Source organism: Camarhynchus parvulus, chromosome 1, assembly GCF_901933205.1.
Source record: "Camarhynchus parvulus chromosome 1, STF_HiC, whole genome shotgun sequence".
Classification (NCBI taxonomy): domain Eukaryota; kingdom Metazoa; phylum Chordata; class Aves; order Passeriformes; family Thraupidae; genus Camarhynchus; species Camarhynchus parvulus.
The window spans coordinates 92,897,384-92,925,353 of NC_044571.1; the positions used below are offsets into that span (position 1 = coordinate 92,897,384).

Consider the following 27,970-nt stretch of genomic DNA (forward strand, 5'->3'; position numbering starts at 1 on the left):
GACCCCTTTCTTTTTTTCCCGCATATCTGAGAGAGAAACCCTGCTTCACAGCCAGGATTTTCAAGTGTGCTGATGGCCAACAGCTGCACTAGCAATGGGAGTAGCTGCATCAGGGAGCTACAAGACCTCAAAATCAGTGTCTGTATTTCCTCTCTGCTTGCATCCCCTGTAGGACTACGCAAGATGCAGTATTAGGCATGGAGTAAATGCCTTCCTTCTCCTTCACAACAACTGCCTTGCATGTTTGGGAGAGACTTTTTATTCTTTGAAAAGCAAGGGAGTGGCTAAATGCATAAGAATTAAATATCCTGGACCGAAGCAATCATTTATCTCAACTGCTACCACTATGAATCAACACTAGGCACCTCAGATGATAATATCACAGGAGCCAGCCCAATTGATCAAAAGTCTCTGCAGCGTGTGAGCCCAAACAATCTCTTCCTGGCAAACCCCACCCTGCCTCAAACCTCTGTGATTCTCACCTTGATAACTGGCAGTATTTGATGCCTGCGGAATCCTGAATTCAGCTAGTTAGTCTCATCTCCTGATCCCTTGTTGTGCTCCCCACAAAGTATTCCCTTTTCTTTTTCCACCAGGACCAGATATGGGGGATGGTGTCAGGAAATTACTATGCTGGATCTAATTGAGAAACATTGCAGCAAGGAGAGGGGTCAACAGAAAAGCAAACAAAACGATTTTTCAAGAAGCTAATCCACCTATACAAATATTGGCGCCAGGCATCACAACACTCTGGCGTGTTTTTGAAAGGGTAAATCTTGCTAAGGGGTGGCTTAACTCTTTGACCTCATTTCCTCAGTTGAAAGCTACAGCAGTTTAAAAGCAGAGTGGCTAGATCCAGGCTGATACAGAAATCCCAGTCTTTAGGTTTTGTTTGTGAAGTTGGTGTTGAGAGTAGCCTCGATGAAAACAGGGATGAGCTACAGGAATTGCCATCTTGCCGAAGGACAGGAGATTCAGAAGCCATGTATTTGGTCATGAAGCGTTTGACTTCAGCTTACAAAGAAAGAGCCACAGCAATGCCTAAGCTTCTGCGTTAATGCTCTTTCCCATTTCAAGTAAATTTGTGCCAATTTGTAATTTCTCAAGACTTCTTCCAAGTTTCAAACATATAAGAACATAATTCTGTGGGCTGACTTGAACCATTGAGGAGGAGGGGATTGTCAAATTTTTAAAAAATTTTTAAGTTAGATTGAAGTTCTGGGTTCATCGTTACTGTCTCATCCCAAGAAGTGGGCATAGGACAGAAGGGAACAAACACCTTATATTTAAAAACAGGGAAACATTCTGGTGAATGCCTACAAAAGCAAACCACTTGATTCATGCACAATAGTATACTGAGCATATCTTGTGCTACATAAGACACAAGAGACTTTGTAGAGAACATAACAAGGATTTTTAAAGATGCCACCAAACACAGACCAACCCCTGTAGTTCCTCGATTGAGTGACTGGCACAGTCGGTACCAGTGAGTGCCATCACATGAGGTTTCCCTAAAGACTGGGGCTGACATAGTGATTCATAGAATTAAACTAGGGACTGCATTGTAGTCCATCATTGCTCTTCACCGGCAGGACAGAAATTATACAGTTCAGTCAGGCTTCTTGACCCAGAAGGGGCTTGTTGCTGTCAGTCTTCTCTTTGGTCTTGTGTTTGTGAGGAGGAACTTGTCTTCAAACTGTACAACAATGATAGCACAAGCGCATTGTCCAAAATATGAAATCTTGTAGGAAAAGGAGTACATGAGGCCAAATGAAAGGAAACTATCTGACAGTCACCAGAGACTGTAATAGTTGACTGCTTGCTGTGGTATTTTATGCCTTTCATAAGTGTCCATGACATGCAAGAAAATTCAGTCCCCTGCATCAGCTCTTGGCTTGCATTACCATCCTGTGCTTAGCACAGTGGGAAACAAAGACCTATTGATTACACACCCACTCCCCCAAAAACACACCCTGATGTTCCTCTTGCCAGGGCCAAGTGCTGGCCCATCCTCTTCTTGTAGGTGGTGGAGGAAGAGGGCGCAGGACCCTGCAGTGCTGACCACACTGCTGGGAGCGAGATTGCTGTGCTGCCATCCACAGGTGCACATCGAAGAGCTCCTGAGCCTCAGCTGTGATTCTTTGTCTGACCTTCTGTTTTGAGCCTCCATTTTGTTAGCTGCTCCAGCACTGTCCTCGGAGCCCTGATGAGTTACTAGCCCCTGCCTTCCTAAGGCTCTCAATGATGTGGTGGCATCTCTTTGATTCATCTAGCTGATGGTGACTCCTACCTCATATTGTTTTAAAATACCCTTCAAAAGGCAGCAGGCAAAAATTGTGTGATGCAGAAATGGTGCAGCTATTGGTTTGTTCATGTTTATATGTCATTTTCTTGGCAGTAAAATTAAGGCTTGGTGTTTGGTAGCATAGTCATGATAATTTGCATTGCAGTATGCAACACTTAGGGAGTATAATATTGTAGTTGTGACATTACATGACTTAATTTACCTCATGGTTCATAATTTACTCTATATATTGGCTTCACAGTCAAGTTCTGTTCAAAAGTAATTAATCTATCCAAAAAATGTTGTTTGTGTTCATTAAAAAAAGTGTTAACAAATTTGGGCTAAATTCAGTAAGTAATTTTGAGGGGAAAAAAGTGATCTTCTTCAACATGAAATCATCTGATTTAAATTGTATCTCAAATTGAGGCAGAACATTATTCCTTTTTCTGGTTCAGCAAAGAGAAGAAGAAAACCACTGGTCAAACAGAGGGCTTTGAACCTGAAGTGGGTCTGGATTTTTTCTGGGGAGATGGTTCACTTTCTTTCTGGTGTTCATATGTGGATTTTGAATAGAAAATCGAATCAGCTGCTGAGATGAAGTAGTATATTGCACACCTGCTCCATGCCCAGACTCAGGGCTGTGTGTGAGAGAGTGTGATGACCCTTAGTGGTCATTTATAGAAAAGAGGGGGTGGAAATTCAGAGATACAACTGATCTGCTGAGGCTGCCTCAGGCAGATGACCCCTGCTGACACACACCCACAGCCAGAATGCAAACTGCATCTGAGCTGTCAGATTTTGGCTTCCAGCTCCTGGGTAGAGCCGTCAGCGATGGGTGAAGTCCCAAGTGGTTTGGTCAGTGCTGTCCCGAGAGAAAGAGCACAGAGCCATTGTTTAGTCTGGGGAAGCTGCTCTCAGCCTGGAGGGTTTTGTTTGCACACTGGATGCGTGGAGTTTGAGAAGAAGGAGCCCATGAAAATCACGGTCTCTCTTAACCCTGGTCATGCCAGCAGGTGCTCGTGTTCCCCCAGCCAGGGAGCCCCTTGGGCACTGTCCTTGGCTCTGGAGGCAGGGCAGGCAGTTTTGCACATAAGGTGCAAATGTGATTGCTGATGAGCAGAGTCCTGGTGAACGCCAGGGGAAACCATGCCAGAGTGTTTCCTCCCAGTCTGACTCATTCTCATTCATGAAGCCAGAGCCAGGCCAGAGCCCTCCCTGGCACTGCTCTAGTTTTTTGGTTTATGTGTAATAGCTACAGACCTGAGGGCATGGGAGGCATGAGGCCAGCTTAAACAATAAATACCCTGCTGTGCCTTGCTGCTTAAACAGAGTAATTACTGCCTTACTACATGTGACCCCTCTGTTCCTGTCCCTCTGGCAGTTGTTATTTCATGGCTCCCTTTACACAAGGGATGGCTGTGCTTCTCTCCCAGCTGTACATCTCTCTGTCTGCCGCTGTCTCACCTCCCGTCTCTCTCACTCGCTCTGTCTCAATGTGTTTCTCTTTGTCAGTAGCTGGAATACCATTTTCTCTTTTTCTCAGTCACTGAAGAATCTCACTTTTTTTGTTTCTCTCTCCCAGCCACTCTCCCTCTCTTCATTCTCCCTCTGTTTTTTCTCCATCTATTTTTGTCTTCTCTCAAGCTTTCCCCGTTTTCACCACTTCCCATGCTACTCTCGGTTTTCTGCCTGCCTTCCTCACTGTAGCATTGTAGCACTAGTTGTCCCTTTGCTTATCCACCATCTGCTTCTCTCTACTGATCTCTTTGCTAAAAACAAGCCTCTTCAACTAAGGGATGGGAAAAAATGACAAGCTCATTGGAATCTGTGATGGCTGAGGAGACAGGGACTGATAAATGAAAACTTCAAAGTTTTGAATTAAAAAAAAAGAAAACCCTCAGCCGGAGGTAAAACAATAAAAATCATGTCAAAGGCTCCCTTAGCTATTTTTGTCTTTCAGAAGCCTGTTCCTAGGGAATAGAAGGTGCAAAGGGAAGGAGGAAAGTTAGGTGAGCAAAACCTCAAACACTAAATGGAGAGTGCAGAGACAGCAAAACCTGCAGTTCAGCAATAGAAGTTGCTACACACAAAAAACTTCAAATGGCATCCATTGATTTCCAGTCTTTTTTATCTCCTTGCATCTTGTTTTAAGTCCAACAAAGATGCATAACCCATTCTGCTCCCCTCTTTTCACATCTACAAAGATGCTTGGAGGGAAAACAAACATAGTAGCAGGGTGGCTGATCTCTTTCTCCACATGCCAAATGCAAACAGATACTTTCAGCAGATCTAAATTTCAGTTTAATTTAAGACCACAGCAGTGTTTAAAAAAAAATAAATAAGACAACTAAAGTAATCTCTGCACAAGAAGAAGGCCAGTGCTGGATGCAGGGACAGGAGAGGAGATGAAACAAAATGTGTCTGCCGCCTCTGGAGATCAGCTTCCCCTTTGGAGATGTAAGAAACTAAGGCATGAAGGGAAAGGCCTCTGGTAGAGAATGTGACTGAATGCATTGCTGGCCCTGACTACCTGAAAGAGCTGTCTGCACACAGCACAAGTGTGATTTTGATTGGGTGTGGGTCATTTGTGGAAAGGAAGCATTTAGCCTTTGAGGAAAGAGTGATGGTGTGTGGCAGTGCAAGGGGCCCTTTGGGTAGAGGTGAGAAGGGCCCATAAATGCCTGGGGAACATGTCAGCCTGTGTTTCTGCACACACAGGTGGATTTATAGATGTGAAAACAAAATACACAGTATATAAAATACAGAATATAGCATATAGATATAGATATATATCATATCTATATGAGAGCACAGGCAGGTGTGCACAGCAACACAGACAATATGCAGAGCCAACGGGGTTGTACATGGCTATTTCCAGAGGGTAAGGGGAAAGGAAGGCTGCTTGCCAGCCGGCTAGCATAGCCAAGCAGATTTGCTGTTCAGCTTCATTATTTACTGGGTCCAATTAGGAAGCCAGGGGATGGGAAATGTGGCTGAGGCAAGCAGGCCTTCAAAGCCTTGCTGCTGCACACATCAAAGCTGCTGCCGCAGATCCCTCTGCAAAAAAGGCTCTGCCAGCTCCGAGCAGCAGCAGCCGCCTGGCTCGCGCTGCTCAGGGTGGTTCCCTCTTGGTTTGATTGTCAAGCCTCCCGGGCTCGTGCTCTCTCTATCTCCAGCCTCCAGAGCAGAAAGCTCCTCTTTGTGATTCACTGGGACAGAGTTAAGGAGCTACAGCTTGGCAAGATGGTGTTAAATGAGGCTGGAGCAACAAACCAAGCTAACTATGAACATGTGAAAGACAAAAAACCTGTAGGGAAGCAGGTTGCCTGCACTCATGCAAGGGGATGGTTTAGGATGCAAAGAGCTGCACTGAGTGAGAAGTCATCCACCTAGGGAAACCTGAAAGGACCCTCACTGCGAAAGGGCTGTACTGAACCAGGCAGAACAGCCAGGAGACAACCCTTGTCAGCAGGGAAGCTTTGGCAGTATGGTCAGAATTTCATCCCTTGATAATTTGTTCAAGGCAAATGTCTTCTCTTAATGGGAATGGAGTGGCTCTCTTGCCAGGAGTTGGCAGTCCCTCTTTGACCTAATAGAATATGTTCGTTGTTATCGGTACCAAAGAGCATTGTCCAAGCCTTCTCCCTCCCTGCTTTGATAAACTGCATAGTGCCAACCATCAGTTCCCTACCAAAGCTGGCTCCTGTGCAGAAACATTTGTAAATTCACTCAATGTATAAAGCTCTGTTCCTGCTCCCCCCACCCCCTGTTTGCCTTAGAGGTTAGAGTTAATATGACTCACCTAATCTGGCTGCCAAAGTGAATTAGTGAAAACATCTCTACAGCTCTCTGCAAGATATCACAACCTGACATTTCTCTAACACACTGTGATACATCTTTCCTCTCCCTGCTCTGTACTACAACACCTCAATTTTATATCAATGCTTTTTGTTAGAAATGGTTAATGTGCTCTTAGAGGGGACAAGGCAAGGAAAAGGGTCTGTCTTGAAAGTGAGAGCAGCTCAGTTCTTGTAACAAAATGTTGATGCTCAGGCTCACCATTGCGGAGACAAGAACAGTGCTACCACTTATACAGCAAAAGACTGTCACAGAAACTTTCCCTGAAGTATTATGCTTATATGTGTGTCCTAGAGCAGGGGAATGAGGAGCTGAAAAGGGTTATTGATGTTTTTGACATGCCCTTTAGAACAGAACTCCTGCCATTCAGTTACTGCCAGAGCACTCCACTGGGCAAGCCAGCAGCTCATCATGTCTTGGGAGGGGTTCTGTGTAGCTGTGAAAGCTGTCCTATCAGACATGGTACACAGTACATGGTACAAGTGCATGTATGTTTGCAGGGGAGAAGCTCAAAAACATCTTCTCTTGGGAAGGTATCTACCCTTGTAGGTTACTTTGGAGCTCCACTGATGCAGTTCTCTGACAGACTTAACAGCACCCGTAATGAGGGTGCCACTCCATTAGAGCTGGTTAAGTCACCCTCAACCCTGTCTTCATTACGGTGACAGTCTTGTGACAAGGGCAAATTGCAGGAGAAGCAAGTTCCACTTGGAATGAACCCTGTGTATAAACAAGGCAGAATTGCAGAGCAAATGAGTTGCAAAACAGAGGCAAATTATGTTTTAACCTTTTCTTTGTGAGTCTTTCCCTGATGTCTGATTAACTTTCCAGTCAACTCACTGACCTACCAACTGGGAGTGCTGCTATGAAAGGAGAGGAGTGTTGGTTGTCAGCTCAGTTTGGGGGTGGGAGTTTTAAAGTGTTTTATTAGCAGGGAGCAATATGAGCAATATGCCATAAGAAAATCTGGGAATTAAGAGAGTTCCCCAACAGAAATTATCCCTGCTGTAGAAAAACCAGAAACAACGTGCTGCGTCTACAGACAGCAGCATGGTGCAGTAGTTGCAATGCAATCCTTCATCTGTGTTCAGCCACAGTAACACCTCATCTGAAATGCTGTGTTCAGTTTGGGGTATCACACATCCAGAAAAATGTAAACTTGTCAGAGAGGTCTAAAAGCAAAGAACAAGAATGATCAAGAGCATAAAAAAACATCACCTACAGAGGAAGGTTGAAAGACCCGGGCAATGTTCAGCCAAAAGAAAAAAAAAGATGACAACTGAGGGAGGAACTAAGTGATTTAAAAGTTGATAAAAGGCTATTGCAGGGAAGGAGAGAATGATTTGTTCTTTTTGTCTGTAGTGGCTAAGACAAAAGTAATAGCTTTAAATTGCAGCAAGGGAGACTCAGGTCAAATTTCAGGAAACTGCTCCAGTGGTAAGGACAGCAAAGCACAGGAACAGATTGCCAGGAGTGGCTGCAGAATCTCTGCCACTGGATGGCAGAGGATGGCTGTGTCCATGACATGACTCGTGTCCTGCCTTGAGACTGCAGAACAGATTAGATGGTGACTGATGTCCCTTCCACATTTCTGAGACTCACCTAATTCTAGTCCTACTGGGGTTAGGACTCCCTAACATGTTCATGAGTTCCAGCAATGAAAAACACCTGTGAAAATCCCACCCTGCTTCCTTCTCCACTGACTCTTCACAGCATCAGCCCCAGCACAGAGCAGAGGACTGAGAGCCATGTCCTGGCAGCAGGAGCCAACTTTGCCTCCTTCCCTTGTGCAAAACGTTGCTGCCATGCAGGAAGGTCCTGCAGCAGACTGTTGGGGGATGCAAAAAACAAAGCAGTTGTAAATTTTAGACATAGCAATGAGATTTTTGCTACCTGAACATCTGGTAAGAGCTGGAAGAAAGGACTGCTGATTAGTGCTGCTAAAAGAGAGGGGGAGCCCTTGTCTTTACATGAGTTTAATAGGTACACTGCTGTTTTCATGCTGAGTCTCTGTGACAGGGGCTGGTTTTCTCCTAGAATGATTCTGAAAATTGCCTGTGAAAAAGAAAAATAAAAAAAGACAAAAATAATTATGTAAGGGACAGAGTTGTGAGCAGATTTTGAAGTTTCTGAAGTTCTTCTCTGATGCTGAAGGGAATTGCATACAGCTGGCATCACCAGTATGTGTGGCCAGGCTGACCCGGCCAAGACGCTGCAGCAAGTCTGTGCCTCTGGGGTGGGATTTGCTGCAGGTGGCTCCATGGGAAGTTCAGCTCCAGAGACCAGACTTACCCACTGCTTTCATGCAGTGCCATAAACCAAGAAGAACAGTAGGCACTATTTGAACTGTCTCAAAAACTGCACTTTTGTGAAATGGGCAGGGTTTCAGAAGTGCTCAGCACCTGTTGAGCAGAAAATACCTTCTGGGCAGAGAGTTTTTTGGAAAATCTGACCACTCTCTGAGGAACCTGAATGGGAGCTCTTGTGATCTGACCTTTTAATTTATTTTTTCAAATCTGTCTTTTACCCTTTTAGGGTTGGGGGCTGATTGCTCTAAACATACACAGGCACACAATTGGGGCTTGCCATTTCCAATGCTGCAGAGCAGTGCCTGCAGCCCTCTGAGAGGAGGAAATGTGGTTCCGATTCTTTCCAGGAGGTGCCTTATTTTGCTTTCCTTTTTGAAAGAATAGGGTAGATATACCAATCCTAATATTTCGTGCTTCCCTGGCAACTTTCATGCAAAGAATCTAATGTGTTTTACATGGGTTAACCTCACTGCCCTGCTCAAACCAGGAAGTGATAGGAGAGGGGGCTATTTGCTGCAGTTTACAGAGGGAGAGCAAAGGAGTGACTCACTCAAGGTCACACAGTGAGTTAAAAGCAAGGCCACAGACCTCCCCCAATTCCTGCCCCCATCCATAACTCTGACTGACACTCAAGTCACTGTTTTCCAAAGCGTGTAAGTGAGGCAGTATGGTTTAAATGTGTCGTTTCGTATGTACAGTAGCTCAGGGATGCGTGATGATTATTGGTCTCTGCAGATCAAATTACGGTTTGTTTCTCTCAGTTTGGCTGTGTTTAACAGTAGCTTGATCTGATCGATGGCACTTCAGGGTGGTGGTTGCTCTGGGAGACAGAAAGATATTTTTCACAGTTTTGCAGTGGAGAAGAGGGTGCTGACAGCACATCTGAGGACCCAGCTAGCCCTGGGTCCAGCACATCACCCACAGCATGACTAACCTCTGGTGGTACTCAGCCATCACACTAGTGAACTTAGTCTGATCTTACATGGTGGACACTTTGCTTCTCAGCCTGGGCAGCCTGTGAGATGCTTTGTATTGTACCACCTGTATGGTGCCTTCCAGATTTTCAGTTTTCAGCAGCTTCTGAAATAACTTTGAAACAGCTCATGACTGTTGCTTGTTTGCAGACTCCATGTTGTGATTGTTCCTCCATAGCAATTTCCTAAATCTGAAAGCCTAACAGAACCACTCACTGCATTTTTCTGTCCTACCAGGCAGAGAGTTTGAGGGTGAGGAGGAGTACCTGGAGATCCTGGGGATCACACGAGAGCAGTCGGGCAAGTACGAGTGCAAGGCTGCCAACGAAGTTGCCTCAGCAGACGTCAAGCAAGTCCGGGTCACTGTGAACTGTGAGTACATCGCAGCTGGGACAGGGCAATGGGGAGAGCTTTGCCCACAGGCAGGGGTTACTTCAGGATAAACAGAGAAGCGTTTCTGGGCTTGGATTATACAATCTGAAGAGAGGACGCTGAGAAAACTATCTGCAATCAGACACTTGCCACAGGGTACAGTTTGTGCTTTAAACCTGGTAATATATAAAAAAAAAGGCTGGGGGAGGTGTGGTACAGAGAGACAGACAGAGAGGGAGAAAGAGAAGAGCTGTGATTTGCCCCCGTCTCTCCCCTCCGAAACGCTGGCAATGCCTTGTTTTCACTCATTGATATTCGGGTGAACAGTAGCGTGAAGAGAAGCTTCACCAAGGCAGCAGGGAGAGATAAGGGAGGGCTCAGCTGGCTCAGAGCAAACACATGCCTGCCTGCACCCAGCCATCTCTGCAGTGCCTACACGGCTATCACAGCCAGGGGACACGGGGCAGAGGCACGTGCTGATGACAGGGTGCAAAAACTTAACTTTTATGCTGGTTTCAGGTCATTAGTTTAAAGCTCTGTCTAAAAGATCCTTCATGCACCAGTGCAATACAGAAAGGGGTTTTGGCCAAAGGATACCGCAATCCCCTAAAAGCAGCAAGTAAGCTGTAGATCACTTCCACACATGTGGATTGGGGCACGGATCCCATCCCATATGTGCTTAGACAGATGTCCACTTCACTCTGCTGACATGCTCCTCTCACAGGAACACAAGATATTTCAAACTTATGTTACTCTTTAATACTGCCTGTGTATATGTCCACCTCCATACTTGTAAGGCTTATATTTGGCACTTGAATGATGTAAAGTGAGCTATCCCCATGTACCTGCTTCATTTCCTTGCTTGGAGGCTAATAACTTTGCAGCAAGGATGGATGAATGGGAGGTATGTCCTCTCCCGACCTTCTTCAGTTTAAATTGAGACTTAAACCAGAATATTAACTTAAATTGAAATTGGAGATGGCTACAGACATATTTCTGGGTGCATATTCATGCCTTGATTCACAAGTAGAGCTGCTAGGGAGCAGGTTAGGGCAGAGAGCTGATGGCATCAAGGTTTTCAGGCAATACCAGTCTTAATTTGACTGTAGGTGATTATAGCACCTTTTAATACCATTCTTGCTCTTCACTTTTTTCCCTTGGTCCCATGTGAGCCATCACATCAGATCAACTTTTCTGTCTCACTTAGAAGTTGAGGTTATAGGCTCCCTGCAGCATCCTTCGAATCTACAGTTTTTTTATCGTTCCCTTAGAAATTGGGTGGCAGTGGTTTAATATCGGCTGCCTCATGGACCAAATTTGGCATTAATATGAACTGTAGTAGCAGATTTTCTGTGCTGAAAGTATAGAAGTGTCAAAAACAGCTGAGTTTATAAACTGGAGACTTTCCATGAGAACCAATTAATAGTTTCAAACATTTCTGTAAAACATAATTTCAATGGTGCTTTAATGTGTTTGAAACAGATTGTTTGTATAAAGTCAGAATGTTTGATTTTGATTTAGTTTCAACACATAATAACTATGCCACGGTAAGATCTTAAACATTTTAACTGTTGAAAAATATGAAAAAGTGATGTTAATATGTGGTGTAATTTGTAATGTAAGCAACTTAAAATTCCTTAAGGACGATTTTTTTTTTTGAAAGAAAGGGAAAGAAATCTAAGAGACTGTGAGGACCAAGCAGGAAAAAAAACCAGTCCTATTAGAGGAATGAAAGCTAGATATTTGCATATATCTTTCCTCATCCTGCTTTGTTAAACAACACCACAAGCAGCATAAAGTGGGAAAACCACAGTAAATTTGAAAAATGAGGATGAAAAATAGGGCCTGTCCAACCTCAGGAGCTTCTGGGCCATCTCTTATCATCTGCTGAGGAGGACTGTCAGCTCAGACTTCAGGAGAAAGCATCTCACTTTGCTTTGGTCTCACACTACCACCTTCAGGCTTCCCAAGTAATTGCCCTTGCACATCACAGACAGGGAAACTGAGGCCTCGGGAGAGTGGGAGGAGAACAGCTAAATGGAACCCATCCCTGGCTGCCCAGGCAGCAAACGCTACACACAGAGCAGCTGATTCCTAGGTGCAATAGGCTGGTTTGTTTGGGACTGCCACCTCCCCCTTCTCCCGGGAGAGCACTGCACCAGCTTCTTAAAGTGATGAATATGGGGACTGCTCAGAGTGAGGGGCTGGGCTTCCTGGCAGCAGGCTGGAAAGCAGACACTTGCTGGAATCATTTCGTACGACCATGGAGAGATGCCTGTTCATTCTGTGACTCCCCTCTTGTACCAGATTCATGAAACAGAATGGTTTACCTAAGAAGATAGACTGCTCAAACCAAAAAATCAAATAAGAATGGTTTAAAAATCACCTTTGCTATCCTTTTCTTATCCCTCCTCCTTTTCAAATTAAAACATTTACATGAACCCACAGCCTTTGAATGTAGGATCCTATTTATGTAAACTTATTAATATTTATGATGTTAGAGGGCGCACTGCAATATCCCTAAAGCCCTGCATAAAATCCCGATTAAGGTCAGGGAAGGGATCATATTGAGATGGCTAATGTGTTCACAAACAAATTTCTTTCCCTACATTCTCCAGGCAGAATTATTTTTTTTCTTTGACTGACACAATCCGTTTTGCTGCTTTTTTTTTTTTTTGGCCTTTCAGTTCTGGGACAGATACAGTTGGCAGAGTGTGTTTCATGGTAACTTGAGTCTCAGCAAAGTATCCGTCTGAGCCGCAGCCCTGTAATCTCAGGGTATGCAAGTATTAGCAACGAGAGACAAGGCACTTATTCCTTGATCCCTCTCAGCAGCCAGGTGGAAATAATTCTGCCTTTTAACATGTAAAGCTTATCGCTTAATATTTTGAACATGGGGCTGGGATTGAAGATGCCAGTGCCTACCCTACCTGCTATCCAGCAAGTACTGAGACCAAGCTCCAGCAGAGCACACCAATATGCTTTCCAAGTTTGGTTTGCCCATGGCACAGCACTCAGACTTCAAAGTAAGCAGAGGCGGGAGCAGCATGCTGGGCTGAGGGCAAACTTCAGGCAGAGCAGTCACAAGCAAGCCCTTCTGGAGCTTTGCACAAAGCACCATGTCCAGGTGATCAGGATTTGTAACCTTGGACACCTAAGGGAAGTGTCTCAGCATTGGCTCTCAGAGTTGCACCCACAGCTTCTGCTAAAGTTCTTCTCTTTTAAACCATTAATATATTTCTGTTTCATATATGTTGCCTCAGTCCTTATTATATTTTTGGCATTAGGCAAGGACTTTGTATGGAATACAATTTTCACACTAGTGTTAAACTCTTACTTTATTCCTTTACTTTTGCTGTCTTCCTTTACCCTTGACGAAGTCTTTCTCTCATCCTCTCTCTGATAAGCCCATGTGAACTATAGATCCATAGGTAAATATTAATAAATTGCAGAAGTCCATCATTAACCTTAACTTTGCCTGTGTATGCCTATGCATTTATGACAGAACTTTATTCAGCAGTGCTGAAGAGAAGCACGTGTAAGGAGTGCTGCTAATGTTGTATATCAGGGAATGTTCAAAGAGCAGCATTCTGCAGAGGAGCAGGGGGGAGCAAGGGCCACAGCAAACAGCTGCCATGGGTCTCCAGTAGCCCAAACAGTTTGCATGAGGCAGGCAGCCCTGACATAGTTTCACTGTTTTGTTCCACCTGGAAGTGTGTGGATTGACCACGTGTTTCCTTCCTGCAGACCCTCCCACCATCACAGAGTCCAAGAGCAATGAAGCGGCCACGGGACGACAAGCCTTACTGCGGTGCGAGGCATCAGCAGTGCCCACGCCTGATTTCGAGTGGTACAGAGATGATACCAGGTAAGGCCTTTAGCTCACCTCCTCCCTCCTCTCTTCTTCAGTCCATTCAATAGGGGCTCCTGTCATCCTCCCCAACTCCTCTCAAACAAATTGCTCCTTACAATCCGTTTGAGTCACAGCATCCCATCAGTCCCAGCAGAGCCAGCATGGTCATGACTGGAGGAGGCAATTCCTTTCTGCACTGGGGATGCTGAAGGAAGTGCAGAGGAGGGAGCTCCTGCCTTGAAGTCAATTATGGGCCAATACCCAATTAATACACTGTTCACATGTTAAGTAGCCCATGATACAGACAAAAAAGTAGGTGGTATAAGTGTTCAATTAGGTAAGGTTGCTCCAGGTGCATTCTTCTAGGGAAAGGAGCTGCTGAGGTATGAGATTCCCTCACCTGTGCAACCTGAGCCTCTCAGACTTGCATATGAGAATAAATGAGAATAGAAAAAGGATCTGTCCTTCTACCTGAGCGTTTACCTGGCATTAAGGAGGTTGTGTTATTACCCTACATTTTAGGGTAGCCAGCCCTGAACAGGGTGCCCAGGTTCAGGGGTGACTCAGCATTGCTATAGGCACATATTGAGAATCTGTGTATTTCACTAATATGTTGCTCAAGTACAGACTAGCCTTCAGCTGGCCACGGTGTGTTCACTTTCAGAGCGACTCAGTGCTGGGTAAATGCTTCCTCCCTCTCCCTTGTCTTTGCTTGGTTCTTCACTGCTTTACCAGTGGCATTTAATCCCACTGAACTACTACATTCCTTTCATTCCCTCCTCCTGTTTTCCATCTTGGTCTCTTTCTTTGGTTTTCCTTCTTTGGTCTCTTTCCTCTCACATCCCTTCCCTGCTTCCCTCTATCATCACCTGCCAGCTGGGCTGAATGGCTTTGCTTTGCTGTGTGCTGGGGAGGGATTTCTTTCCCAGTACACAACTGCCACTGCGCTAAACATCTCCTCTCCTGCCTTCCCAGGATAAACAGCGCCAATGGTCTGGAGATAAAGAGCACGGGGAGCCAATCTCTGCTGATGGTGGCCAATGTCACTGAGGAGCACTACGGGAACTACACCTGTGTGGCTGCCAACAAGCTGGGAGTCACAAATGCCAGCCTATACCTTTACAGTAAGTACGGGACAGGGTGAAGGGAGGCTCTCGCAAAGACATGGCTGTGCAGGAAGCACATGGGGGCCAAAACTCAGGAAGGAAGGCATCTGCTTGACAACCCAGTCCCCTCAGACCTCCAGCCATGACCTGGCTTCCAGCACTCTGCTTCAGATACCTAAGTGTTCATACTTGCCTTGAAGCGCAAACAGCCAAATCAAAAGGTTTACAGTCAAGCCCTTTGATTGACTGGCTTTGCTGAAGACCGATTTTGTTAAAATAATAAAAATGTGTTTGTTTTAAAGCTGGAAACAAAAAGCCCTTTAGAATGACAGCCCCTTTAATAAGTAGACAGAAGGCCAGGGCTCGGAGGATCCATGACAGCTGAGAAATGACAAGTAATTCAGAGAGATGGAGAGAACTAGCCACCGAGCCTGAGGAGAACAGTGACAGAGTCAAGAAAAAGAGAAATTGGTTTGAAACTGGAAGGGACAGAAATGAGAAAAGACAGAATGATTTTAAAGGGATATACCATAGGGACCATGGGGGAAAAGGTAATCAACAGATGAAATATGGAATAAGGTTCCTTGGATCTCATTCTGCTACCTTTCAATGACTGAGTTTGTCTTACTAAGTATAAACAGACAGAAGCTGGGACTAGACCAAGCACTAGAGCAGAGTTACCTGCTGATTCTGAATTTTGCAGCTGATTCAAACCTGACGCTAAACAGAGGCCCTGCCCCTCACCTACCATCCACACACACATACAAACTGTGGTGTATTTAAAATGCAGTTCCCAATCCCAGATCTAAACCTTGAGCTAGACTTGGCCCACATGTTATTGGCATCAGAGATACACTGCAGCAAAATGACCCACTCACACAAGTGAACACGTAGACACAAAAGTGACTGATGGCAGTGTTCCTGTGACGGTCCCAAATTGAATTAAAACTCTCATGTCATGACCTGCATGTCCTTTTAAACAGAAGAAAAAAAAAAAAAAAGCTGTGTAAAGCAGTCAGTATGGGATGCAGTTTAGTCTAGTTTCTGTTCTCACCAAAAACACCCAAAGTTATAGTTTGGTTATTTTTAACAGATTTAGTACAAAAGGATAAATCCATGGGCATTCTTTGTTTACCACCTTTGGATTTATTTCATGGCAGCTTGAATTTTTGTGAGTTTGGGTATATTTTGTGGCAGCTATTTTTTAAAGAACAGATATTATCATAAAAGAACATATATTTGATTTCCTGTAGCATTGCAGCACACAAAGCAAATTTCTACTTTGAAAGTCTTTTTACCCTGGTCTTGTGACTGTCATGAGATTCAAAAAAAATCCTCAGGCAGCAATCTGGAGCACAATTTTCAAATACTCCAGATTTGTTCTTGCTGATATTAATATAATTCTAAGTTTAGAATCCATTATTTGTGACTGAATTCTAAATTTGGCCCTCTCTGTTGGTTCCTGTTACACAGATGAACTGAAATGCATCACTGAAACAAAATACAAGATGAAATTCAATCATGTATATATGCACATATGATTTTAGTTGGGGGCTTAGTTTTGCTAGACAAGCATTTTGCATGACTCCAGAACTTCACCTCAAAGGATCTCAAAGGATTTGCTAGCAATGAATATTTAAATATCACAAGTCGTTTAGAAATGGGCGAGTGTTGCTGGCACCATTTTGCAGTAGGAAGGTACAGAGTGAAGAAGTGGTTTACCCATGGTCATAAAATGAGTGGCAGAACCAGTGAGCGACCCAGGGAAACCTTGCAAAGTTGCTGTAAACTGTTCCATGAGGAAATGTGGCAACTCTTAAAGATGATTTTCAACAGTGAGGATCCTATTTTAGCCGTCTTTTGATGTGTATGAAGAACACTTTCTTTCAAGTTGTTTGATTTGGTTTATAATTTTTTAGAAATTCAAGGCCTGTTTATACTGGAGGACACTAGAGAACTTCACAAGAGCCAGGAAAATGGAAGTGCAGGAACTGAGAGAGATTTGATGATTTTTAGTGAAGTCTTTCTAACTTGTTTTTTGCTGCTTGGTTAATCCCTACTTTTTTCACTGTGCAATTGCTTCATATTGTTCCAGGAAATCTCTGTTCTTCTAGTTAGTGTGGAAGAAGGAAAGACAGAGAAAAAAATAAATTCAGGCAGACTACAGCTGCTATTTTGAAGGTTAAGAAATCAGGGGGGAAATGAATGAAGGGAATCCAGCTTCATAAAGAAAGCTGCTGAAAAAACCTACAAGCCCAGATGAAAGAAATGCTGTAGTGATCACACCATAGCTGAAATAACAGGTAATGCACATTCCCAGCCACACACCCAGACAGAAAAATAAAGCAGTGCCAAGTTTTTGCAAGGTGTACAGCAGATACTCAAATACTTGGGAGTGTTTTTCATCCCTGGAATCAGAGATCTTATTTCCTTTTTGAAGGGAGAACAAGCTCACTGTAGAGCAACATTCCACCGGGGAGGTAAGTACAGTGATGGTTCCTCAGTGTCCCATTGCAGCACAAAAAAGAATGGCAGCAAGGAGTGAAGAAACAACCAGAGAGTTAATAATGAGCTACTGGCAGCTTTGCCTGAGGTGGAGGGCAGACAGGGAGCGAGCGAAATGATGTGAAAGAACAGTTTAGCAATAGAGAAAAATTGGTGGCTACCATTTCATGAAATCTCAGTCAGCACTGAAAAACTCTCAGAGAGACTGAGTGCCTTAGATGCCAATGTCATAGATAGAAGATGCATTAAAATACAAAAGCAGCCTCCTTGAGCTGTATGAATAGATAGCTAGTGATCTTCCTTAAAGGATGTAGCAGCAGGATTGCCTGCTGTAGGTGAGATTTATACCCCTCACTCCTGGAGACTGAGTTTACAACAACATAAATATGGCCCTACCAAAGGTTTAACTTACCCAGGAAACTGTCTCCAACAGCAAGTATGTTTGTAGAGAGGGTACTCAGGTACAGTGTGATGATACAACTGATCTAATAGCTTGCTGACATTCCTTGCTCCCCACTCCTTTTGTCCATCCTGCTCTCTGCCACATGGTTTTGTTATTTCTTTTATTCTACCACTCAGTGGACATCCCACTGAAGCTGTCTAACCTGCTAAACCAGTGAATAGGTAAATGAGCTTTACTGCTCATCTCCCTAAAATGCCCCAAATGTTTTCTTTCATTGTACTGAGCTGAACAGTTCATGGCTGGGCTCAACAGGCACTAAAGCCCATGCAGGAGAGGAAGCTCTATCACACATCTGTGGGTATGAAGGGTTGGGAGGCAGGCCCATGTTTGGCAGCACTGGTGAGCCAGTAGGTTAATTTAGATCTGCAGAGCCTGGGAGCAAGATTTGTAACCCCTAAGCACAAAAAAAGGGACAGTAGTACAGATCTCTGTGAAAATTATCTGACAGAGAGGCACAGCCAGGGCTGCCATCACAGAGCAACAGAGGGGAAAAGCAGTGACACAACTGAAGCAAAAGGGTTCTTCCTCCAAGTGTATTAGGAGGTAGGGAACATGTTTTCTTTTTGTTTTACTCACCTAGCAGTACTATGAAAAGCATTATCAGTGAAAGTCACAATTTGTATCTTAACACATGCTACACAGAAGTGTGTGTATATATATATGTATAAACACATAGCAGATACACATTTGCTGGAGGAACACAGATACATGGGTTTGTGTGTAGGCGAATATGTATACATAAGCATGCACCTCTGTGATGTAGAAGCAAACCCACACGCCCCTCCACAGGCGCACACAAGCAGGTGCAGCACTATGTGAATTGTAGCAAAGCAGAGAAAAGAAAGAAAAGCTTTTCCAAATTAGTTGTCCTCTGCCTCCTGCCGAGCTAGCACATCCCATAGGCTGAAACAGGAGACAACAGCACAGTGCTGCACATCCTGATGCAGTCCTGCTGGCTCAACTGGCTCAGTTATAGGAGACTGCCGTATCAGCAGGTCCCCTGCTGTATCCTCTGCACCCTTTGGGGAATCGGCAAGGGCGGAGGTGAAGCAGAAGCTGGCAAGACAGTGCCAACTCAAGCAGCTTCAGGTGGAGCCCAGCAGTTTTGGTTGCAACAAGGCACGTTCCTAAAAGCTAGCATTGGCCTCTAACTTGTCATTATTTTTTAGTATCCTGCAACAAGTGTGCACACCCCTCCTTCCACTCTGCCCACGCTTTGTTGTGCCCTGAGCATTTGGTTACAGTGGTGGCTGCTGGGGTTTGGAACCTCAACTGTGGCCTAAATTCCTCTTAGTGGCTCTTAGTGCACACCCCCTGTTTTCCTCAAGGCTGTCAATAACAGGGAGACTCAGGAGGGAGGAAAGTGGTTTGGGCTGACAGTCAGAGGGGGCAAGGCTGAGACACTGCTAATGAGCCAGGGTGGAGCAATAAAAGCAGCACACAGTGGGAGAAGGGAACAGAGACAGAGTCCTTGAATAGAAAGCAGCATGATAATGAGGCCGTAGTGCTTTGCTTTAACTGCTTATGCTGTGCAGCCTGCAGCCTGCTGTGCAGGAAGAAGGTAAAGGGGAGTTGAGTTATTTAACCAAACTAAATAACAAGGAAGTCTTGTCAGCACAAACAGCCTGCTTTCGCAGAACAATAGTCCCCTGTTGCTACATAAACAGAGAGATCCAGGCTAGGCTTGTATTTGATCTCTGCTGTGCCTGCTGTGGATTCAAACAACTCCATTTACCACCATGAGGGCAGGAGTTCTGCCAGTGTCATAGGGATGGGCCTGACCTGCTCAATCCTCATGAGCTCCAGCGAGACACAAACTCAGTCTTTGCACCAAGGATACTGTAAAAAGAGCATTGGCCTCCAAACAGCTGGGCCTAGGTGATCAGAGAGTAATAGTGGCCTACTGATTTATCCTGCCAAGCTCTGTGTCCATCAGCAGTGATCTTAGCAGGTAAGCCAGGAGATAACTCATTGCCCCAGGCCTATGAGCTGTTGCAGCTAAATGTCTACCTATGGATCAGTCCATGGGTAGGAGCTTGTCTCAGTCAGTACAAGGCATTCAGCAAGCTCTGAAGGCAAAGAAAGGAGACCCAGTGATAGCAGTCAAGCCTGGGGGGCTTGTATTCTTGGGTTTGTGTCTGGCTCTGCCAACAGTTCAGCATTTGACCTTGGGCAAATTGCTTCCTTGCTCTGTGCATCATCTGCACCATGTGTGAAGCGGAATTAACTCTACTGTTAGCCTCAGACTGACGTCTCTGATACTGGTTTCCCTCAGTATCTGTGCAATTCTTTTGGGATCCTTTGTGGACGAAGCAAACTGTGAAGCCAGCAGTGACGTTTATCGAAGTCCTGCTGTGACGCATAGCGAGGACACGTTATAAAAACCCTATAAACAAGGGTTTATAAACAGCTCTGCAAAAACTCTGTCCCTCTCAGAGGACAAAAAGTAAAGAAGCAGAATACCCTTGAGGATTCACCAGGGTGACTGCTCCCATGCATAGATCCTCAAGGGAGCTGTCATTGGCAAGAAATCCATTGTGGAAAAGGTTCTGGGGAGGCAACAACTACCCATGGAGGACTTCCACAGCTCACCTCTCTGCCAAGACTAGCTTCCAGGCAGAGGTGTAGCTAAGAGGAGCTGTAGAGTGATGACATGAGTGGTCTTGAAAGTCAGAGGGAAGATATGGACCATCAACTCCAATTACCTTCACTGCAGGTGCTTAATCCCTCTTGCTGTTTGGCTATTATTTGTTTAGTTTTTCAAATCACTTCTCTCTGACTCCCAGTCCCAGGGGATGTTGATGTGTATTAGGCGTGTTGCTAGCAAAATGCTCTGTATATGAAACCTACTCTAGTTCATTTAATTTGGGGATGGACAACTCCATCAGGTTTGTATCTGCTGCTTGCTTGGTGTGAAAAGTGGCTTTTCTCCTGCATGTTGCTTATTGTTGTTTTTCCCCCCTTAGAACGAGTTTTACCCACTCTCCCCAATCCTTTTCCAGGTCAGTATATGCTTTATGTTGAAGTAGCTCTTTAGCCGGGTCATTCTCCGTCATCCTGACAAATGCTCAGAGCTAGGTATGGGCAAAACAGCTCAGAAATGCAGGAAAATAAGGGCTTTCCCTTCTCATTTACATGTCATTTTCTCGTTTCTGCTCACTTTCCTCATCCTTCTTTTCCTCCCTCCCTCTTCAAAAAACCAATCAACTGAATACCAACAGCCTTTAGCCAAGCTTTGAGCAATCAACTGAATGGCAACAGCCTTTAGCCAAGCATTGAGTTGTCACCCAGGTGTGGACAGTCTTTAGTGAGGTTCAGTCTCCCTGCAGACCTACTTCTAAAACACATTCCCATCCTAAGCTCTCTTTGCCCACTTGTTCAGATTTGGATCAAAAGCATAAGCAGACCTAAAATTTTGCGAAGACGGTGGAAAGGACAAGTGGAAAACTGAAAATTAAAACACTGCCAGGTTTTTTTCACTCTAGTTGAGCATCTTATCATCCACAGTGAAACACTTTGTTTTCTCATGCTTTTGCCCCACCTTTCCAAGTCTTCCAGTCACATAATCCTGCATCTGAGGCAGAGAGCATGAAAAGAGGCACATGGTGAGGTGTTACTGTCTGCTTTATTCCAAAAGGGGAAGTAGGTATGAAGGCAAAACAGCGTCTGTGTGGTTTTTTTTCTGTCTTTGTGTTGCCCACTCCTGCTTTGGGTATAGGCAGCATGGCCCCAATATCCATATGAGATCTGGGGCTTGGTTGTGACCTTTTCATTCTGAAAAAGTGCAGAGACCAGGCATGTCCAGAAAGCAGGCTACAGCATTTGAAAGTGGTGTTCGAAACTAAATCAACAATAAGGCAGCAAGTCCCTGTGTTCACTGAAAAAATCTTGGCCTACAGCTCCTCAGTATCTTTGTTTTACTGCCATATGAGGAGGATGCACTCAACTTACGGGTTGCTCAGAGACCTAAATTGTTAATGTCTGCACAGAGCTTTGGGATAGAGTGTTATTAGGAACCCACGTTGTTTTGCAAAAGAGCACCTGCTTGAACAAAGCACCTGCAGGTACTCCCATGAAAAGAACAATAAATGCTGCATGTTACACATGCTCCGTTTAACTACTCTGCTGTTTTCAAATCAAGCTCTGCTCTTGGCAACTTATTCAGGCTCAGGATGTAGTCACAATTGCCTATTTAAAAGGCAAATCCACAAATACAATTAAAGAAAAGTACATAAAAAAAGAAAAAAAAGAAAAAAAAAAGGACGTAGAAATCAAGCTACCATTAAAATTAAATCCCAGAGAGTGATTTGTAAATAACATTCAAGGAGCTGAGAAAAGGAGTAAAGTAGGCCATTGGGAACCTACTGTGGAAAAATAAATCCAATTAAACACCATTATCTTATGTATTGCAAATGAAACTTGTGCTTGGATATGAAATTAAAGTTGCTGAGGCTGTTTTGGATGTAGGGTTTTGAGGAATTTTCCCATTTTAGGTGTTCTTTTTTTTCAGCAGAATTTTCAATGACAAATATTTTTGCCTGATGAAAAACCCAGAGCTCTTTGGTTTTATGATTATTTTTATTATATATCCTTAAATTCCAAAGGCAGGCAGTGTTAATTTTTTTCATAGCCAGCCCTGTTTATAGCTGGTTTTTGAATTAGGAGCCCATTAAGCTAAATGATAAAGCAAAATCTGTGAGTGAGCAAGGCCAGGATTCCCATTACAAATACACCTCCTAATCAACTTGCCAAGGCCATGCTGCACAGCTTTAGTTGATCCTTTAAAACACTTTCCCCTCTGTCTCTGAAGCTGTTGTATTTTTACTGCTCCCCAGTCTCCTGAGATTGTCTTGAAGGACGTCCTGGTGTGCCATCACTCCTGTAAAGAGTCTCCAAGAATTTGTGTAGCCAGATGCTGGTGTATCTCCAGTGACCCAGGACACCCCAAGAGGATTTTGCAGAGTGGGAAAGCAGAGTTTAAATACTCTGGGCCTCACTAGTTTTCTGAAAGCCCTTACCAGCTTCTCTGTTGTGGGCCTTCAGCACAGATGCTGGTGCTTTTCACATTTGCCTTTACTTTGCTGCTCACCTTCAAAAAAACCTTGGGCATACAATTTTGTTAGACCTTTTTCTTCCTATGAGCTGATGTTCTGAAATGTAGTCCTCAGCCCTCAATTAAGCTGTTCCATAATGACCAGAACCACAGCCTTCTTCCTCTTTCTCCCTCAATTTTCATTTCTGTTAATCCTCAGTAACACTTCCCTGCCCTGTGGGGTTTTGAGCATTAATTTAAAAGGAAGGTGATTTGAGACGAAGAGTGCTGTAGTCCTGCTAAGCATTGCTATCATTAGCTAGCTGCTGTGGAAACATCTTGCTTTCAGGCAGGCTGGAGACTCAGAAGCAGCCCATTCAGCTAAACAAATGGGACTTGAATTTGATGAGACACTTTCCTAAAATGCTGGTGGAGCCCAGCTGATTCAGCTCTCAGCTGAGTTGTCCTTGATAAATTTTCCAGCTCTCCTGATTTTGCAGCCCAGCATTCAAAATGCCTTGAAATGTCTTCTGGGATGATGCCACATCATCACATCTTTCTGTCTGCATTGTGACATCATGTTATAATGGGCTGACCCAGGACCTGGCTGTCACAAAGCACGGGCCTTACTGCATCATCAGGTGCCTTTTCAAAAAGATTTTTCTTCTGAAAAAAGAGAATTTGTTCATTCCACACCACATCTGCCAGTGGAAGGGCAAGCATGGCCACTGTTGAACCTCAAAGGCACCTGTCACAATTATGGCACTAGCTCCATCTTTGTCCTTCATTGTCTCTTGTCCTCAGCCCTTTGAACATGAACTCCTTCCCTTGGATTAGCACCCAGTGTCCACATCAGAATGGCTTGGCCAGACTGATGAGCTTCAAAACCTGTGAGTCTTCCTCACAGGAATTTTGTGATGAGGGCTTGCCAGAGGCTAAGGCGGGGCTTTCTCAGGGTGATTAGCTTGATGCCCTGGGAGCTAGGCAAGGGGGATGTGGTGTTTCAGAAAGCAGCACATCCAGAGCTGCCCACAGGGCAACAAGTGTGTCAGTCTTTGGGGCCTGATCACAGCCATCAATAGGTTGACACAAGATTTATAGCAGTAGTGTGTTAGCAATTAGCAGAGTGGGAGGGAAAAGGAGAATGAGGAGTCGTGCCTTTCTGCCAAAACGTGCACTGATCGGAGAATGACCCTGTGTGACTGTAGATCGTAGATAGTCTCCATTTAGCTGTAGCCTGTGTAGCCTGTACTGTCACTAATGCCTTCATCAGGTGGGTGGGAGCTGGGGGAAGGGAGAAAAGAGATGTTCATTTGGGTCTGATGGCCAGAGTGGGAAACAGGGAGCAGCTTTCTTTCTAATACCCTCTCAGTCCTCTTTCCTCTCTCTGGGTGTCCTAGCTGTGCAGAAGAGAGCTCCTCTGTTGCAGTGGGCGCCTCCCACCCATCTCTGCTCCCCTTTTGCTTTTTGCAGTGCATGTCCCTGCCAGTTCTGCTGAGCTTGCTGCTCTCGAGTCAGCAGGGCCTGCTTTGGCAAAAGGGTGGACATCTGAGTCCACCAAAGCTAAGGAGAGAAGCAAGGCGGACTACAGCAGAGACTACAGGCTGTAAAGGGTTAACATTTTAGGGAGGTTTGCTGACTAGGCAGACAGCCCTGCCAGTATGATGTGACCAGCTGAAAGACCCATCCACCTCTGGAGCCCTCTTCACTGAGGCCTGAGGGTGCTGTCTCATTTGGGCTCCAGAAAAGGGTCAGTGGAAATCCAGGCCTTCAGGCCCATGAAGCAAACTGGTTGGCAGAGCTAGAGAAGCATAGACAGTCCAAAATAGACAATCTTGTATTTTTGTGATCCCAACAGAGAAATAGAGAAAAAATAACGACCAGAAAAATAGTAATAGCCATAGAGACCAAGCACAGGAGGGTGTATTTGAATCCATGTCAAGTCTGGTATTCCCATGAATCCTAAGGCATTTGAGGGACATAGACCAGCTGTACTGGTCACTTCACAGTGATGTGTGGCTACTCAGGACATGCCTCACTTCCCTGAAAGCTGCCTGAGCCCTGGGCACTGGCAGCTGATCACACCCATGGCCCTGGGTGGGAAGCACAACTCCCAGCTCTCCTTGCTTCTCATGGGTGGTGTCTACCCAGGTTTTCCAAAGAGCTCAGTGTCCATTTGGTGAGTGCAGAAGGGATAGGCCCTGCAGGATGGATGCTCGGACAGACCAAGGTTGTCTGGCTGCTCAGGGTCAGAGTCAGTCCCTGCCAGCACTGCAGGCACTGAGGGCTGGCACTGAACTGGGTGCCAAGCCTGTGGGGCCTTCAGGCCAAGGGAACAGGGAGGACAAGGCAGGGTGAGGGCAGGCAGCCAACATCACAGTAATTGCTTCGTGCTATTTCATAGGTACGAGGCAAGGGATGGCACTGTATCTTATTTTGGCTGTGTGGTTTAAAGCGAGTAATACCAAAGTCAGAGGTGATGATACTGTCTTCCAAAAAGAGGTAGTATGAATGTAGACAAAAACAGCAACTTAGGGAAAAGAGACATGCCAAGAATTGATGCCAAGCTACCAACATTGCTTGGTGGGTTTTGCTGAATAGCAACAGACAGCTTCTGTTTGTTGAGATTGCTTAAAAAAATTAAAAGCCAATCTGCTTCTTCCCACCCCTCCCAAAAAAAAAGAAAAGTGTAGAGAAAAGAAACAAGCTTTCTTAGAGAAAAAAGAGAGACACAGGGGAAAAGAAAGAGAAATGGCTTTACTGCCTGATCTGTTTCTGTACTTTTTGTTCATTATTTTAATTTAGATTGATTTATTCCAAAATGAGCCTTGGGTTGTATATATTTGCATAGTACAGTGCTGTGGAGGATCCAGTGAGTGAAGAAGATCAGCAGCAAAGGGTGGGAACTGAGACTGGAAGTCCCAGAAAGATATTCCTCCAAGTTGAGCCCTTGCAGTGGATAAGGAAGACGTTTCAAGGTCTGTGCAGTCACCAGTGTGGCTTTGCATGCCTGCGGACCAGCCCTAGAGAGCAGAGGTCAGGGCCCAGCAGTCAGGTGGGAGAGTGGAGTTTGAGTGGATCCAGTGGGAGAGAAAACACATAATTGCACTGCAGAGACTAGAAATGAACCCACAGAAGAGTGACTGCCATGGAAAATCGGTCATCTGATAGGCACAGTGATAGTGTTAGTGTTGTACACGGACAGAGTACCCTGCAGAGCAGAGCTGGGGCAGGCTCTAACCCTCCTGAGGCAGATATCCCCAGCCCAGAGGACACTCATAGCCTGATACCATCTGCATGTTAGATGAGCTTCTGAAGCCATCAGCTGAACCCTCCCCCTTTAGAGACTCTGAAGACAGCCCATCCCCACTGCACAACAGGTGTACTTAAACCTTTGCTCTCTCCCTCCTGTTCTCCTTATTTCTTGTGTTGACTGGCTGACTGGAACTGTGGAGGGCAGCAAAGAGGAGGATGAAGAACTGCCACTGTTGTCTTGATTTAACCCTTACACACACACAAAAACTCCTCCAACCCCTGTGAGAAAATGACCAAAGAGTAATTTCCACCTTCCTCCTCCTCGTCCTCTTAGCCCTTCCATTTCCAGTGTAAACCTTGTCTAACGAGCTGGCCTCCCCTCTGGTTATTGTCCCAAGTGAACAGTCTCTCCATTCACTAACCCATGACGGTAAGTTGGTTTGGGAAGCAGCAGGTTTTATCTTCCCCGCTCAGGCAGTGCACCGGGCCCGCTTGTGAACCCGCTGCCATTCAGTGTCTGCTCTGCTGTTGATAAAGCACATTACACATGGCTGGGCTTGCATGATTAATACAGCTGTCTAAGCACTCTCTCTAAAAACAAAAACAACCAGAAACGAGAAGGGAGGTGTGGGATTTGGGAGGGAGGGAGTGAGGGAGGGTGTGCATGGGGATAAAACCCAACCATTCCAAAGAAATCAGGCTTGCAGAAAAAGCAGAGTGCTCTTGGAAGGCCTTCCCTCCCATGGGTGAGCAGGTCTGTCAGCAGAGCTCCCCTGCAAAAGGGACAGGCCTCGTGGCAAGGTGAGCAAGGAGCAATGTGCGTGGTGCTTCCCCAGCATCCCCTGCATGTCCCTCTGCAGCCTGGGGAGTGCATGCATGGGTGAGAGCATGGGATCAGGCCCTGGAGAAGGATGTGCTCTGACCAGCACGGCTTCAGCAGGGTCTGCTCAGGTAGCCCCTCCGGTAGGTGTTGCAGCCACACAGGCACACTGACCCTTGGTGACACTGTCCAGCCACGTCACCGTACTCACCCTGTGCTCAGAGGCACAGCCCACGTGCACTGAGCAATCTCCAGGCACCCAAGAACATCTAATGAGGAGCAGGAATAGCTTCCTGCATCTTTCCTATTGCTCCTACTCATCCAGCTGAAGGCCTGCTCAGCAGCCTGTGTAAGCAGTATTAACTTTCTCTTTTTAATACTGGTCTGGGAATGGGCTGTGGGAAGCCACAATGGCTTCCTGCTCTGGCTTTTCCTAGGCCTGGGCCAGGTATTAAAGCCATGCTTGCACTGTTAGGGTGTTAAGGTGACCAGGAGTCTCACTCTGGGACTGCACACACACAGGCACTTCCATATTTTGATGAGAACTACAGGGAACACAAGGTAATATTTACTTAGCCCCCACACTTTAGAGACATATACCAGCACCTGGGCCCAGCTTGACTGTCATGACATTTCTAATTCACTGAAATACTGAGAGTGATATCCCTAAGAAGATCTCAAGGATAGACTGGGGGGACACTTTCTCTGAAGATATTAGAGAAAGATAGGGAGAGCAGAGGCTGCAGTAGGACTGGATTTCAGTACCAGAGTAACCTCAAGCATGCTGGCCACTCTCCACCCCAATTTAGTTGTTTTTCTGCGCCAGTCACCCCTATGCATGTCCCCTGCCTCTTCATTTCTGTCCACAGCCACTCAAATCTTTCCTATGTCATATATCCAGTAAAGCTTGTAGAAAACCATAGCAGGGATGAAGTGAGTAAACAGACAGACATGAAACTGATGAAAATATTAATTTTTCAAGAGGTTCCAGAGCCTCCAATTAGCAAACCTGCTTCCTAGGGCTGTGCGTGCTCTGGGTGAGGGGGGCTATGCTGTTTGTCCTCTATTGAGACATTGGGTTATGTGCTTGGTATCACCTTTGGTCTACTGTGCCCTACATATGTGCTTGAGAGATGAGC

The 27,970-nt window shown here is 45.2% G+C and overlaps 1 protein-coding gene across 4 annotated transcripts in view; it reads left to right on the forward strand.

Annotated features, from left to right (window-relative positions):
* LSAMP (limbic system associated membrane protein) overlaps window positions 1-27,970 on the forward strand; it is a 990,769-nt gene that overhangs the window by 946,069 nt on the left and 16,730 nt on the right. For 2 of the 4 annotated variants that reach the window (XM_030949448.1, XM_030949439.1), the window contains 4 exons: window positions 9,663-9,797; window positions 13,545-13,665; window positions 14,626-14,774; window positions 20,691-20,726. In XM_030949448.1, coding sequence (XP_030805308.1) covers window positions 9,663-9,797; window positions 13,545-13,665; window positions 14,626-14,774; window positions 20,691-20,726 — 441 coding nt within the window. Of the gene's footprint in view, window positions 1-9,662; window positions 9,798-13,544; window positions 13,666-14,625; window positions 14,775-16,675; window positions 17,073-20,690; window positions 20,727-27,970 lie in introns of those variants that run through there. The other 2 variants (XM_030949466.1, XM_030949457.1) reach the window with 2 other exon arrangements.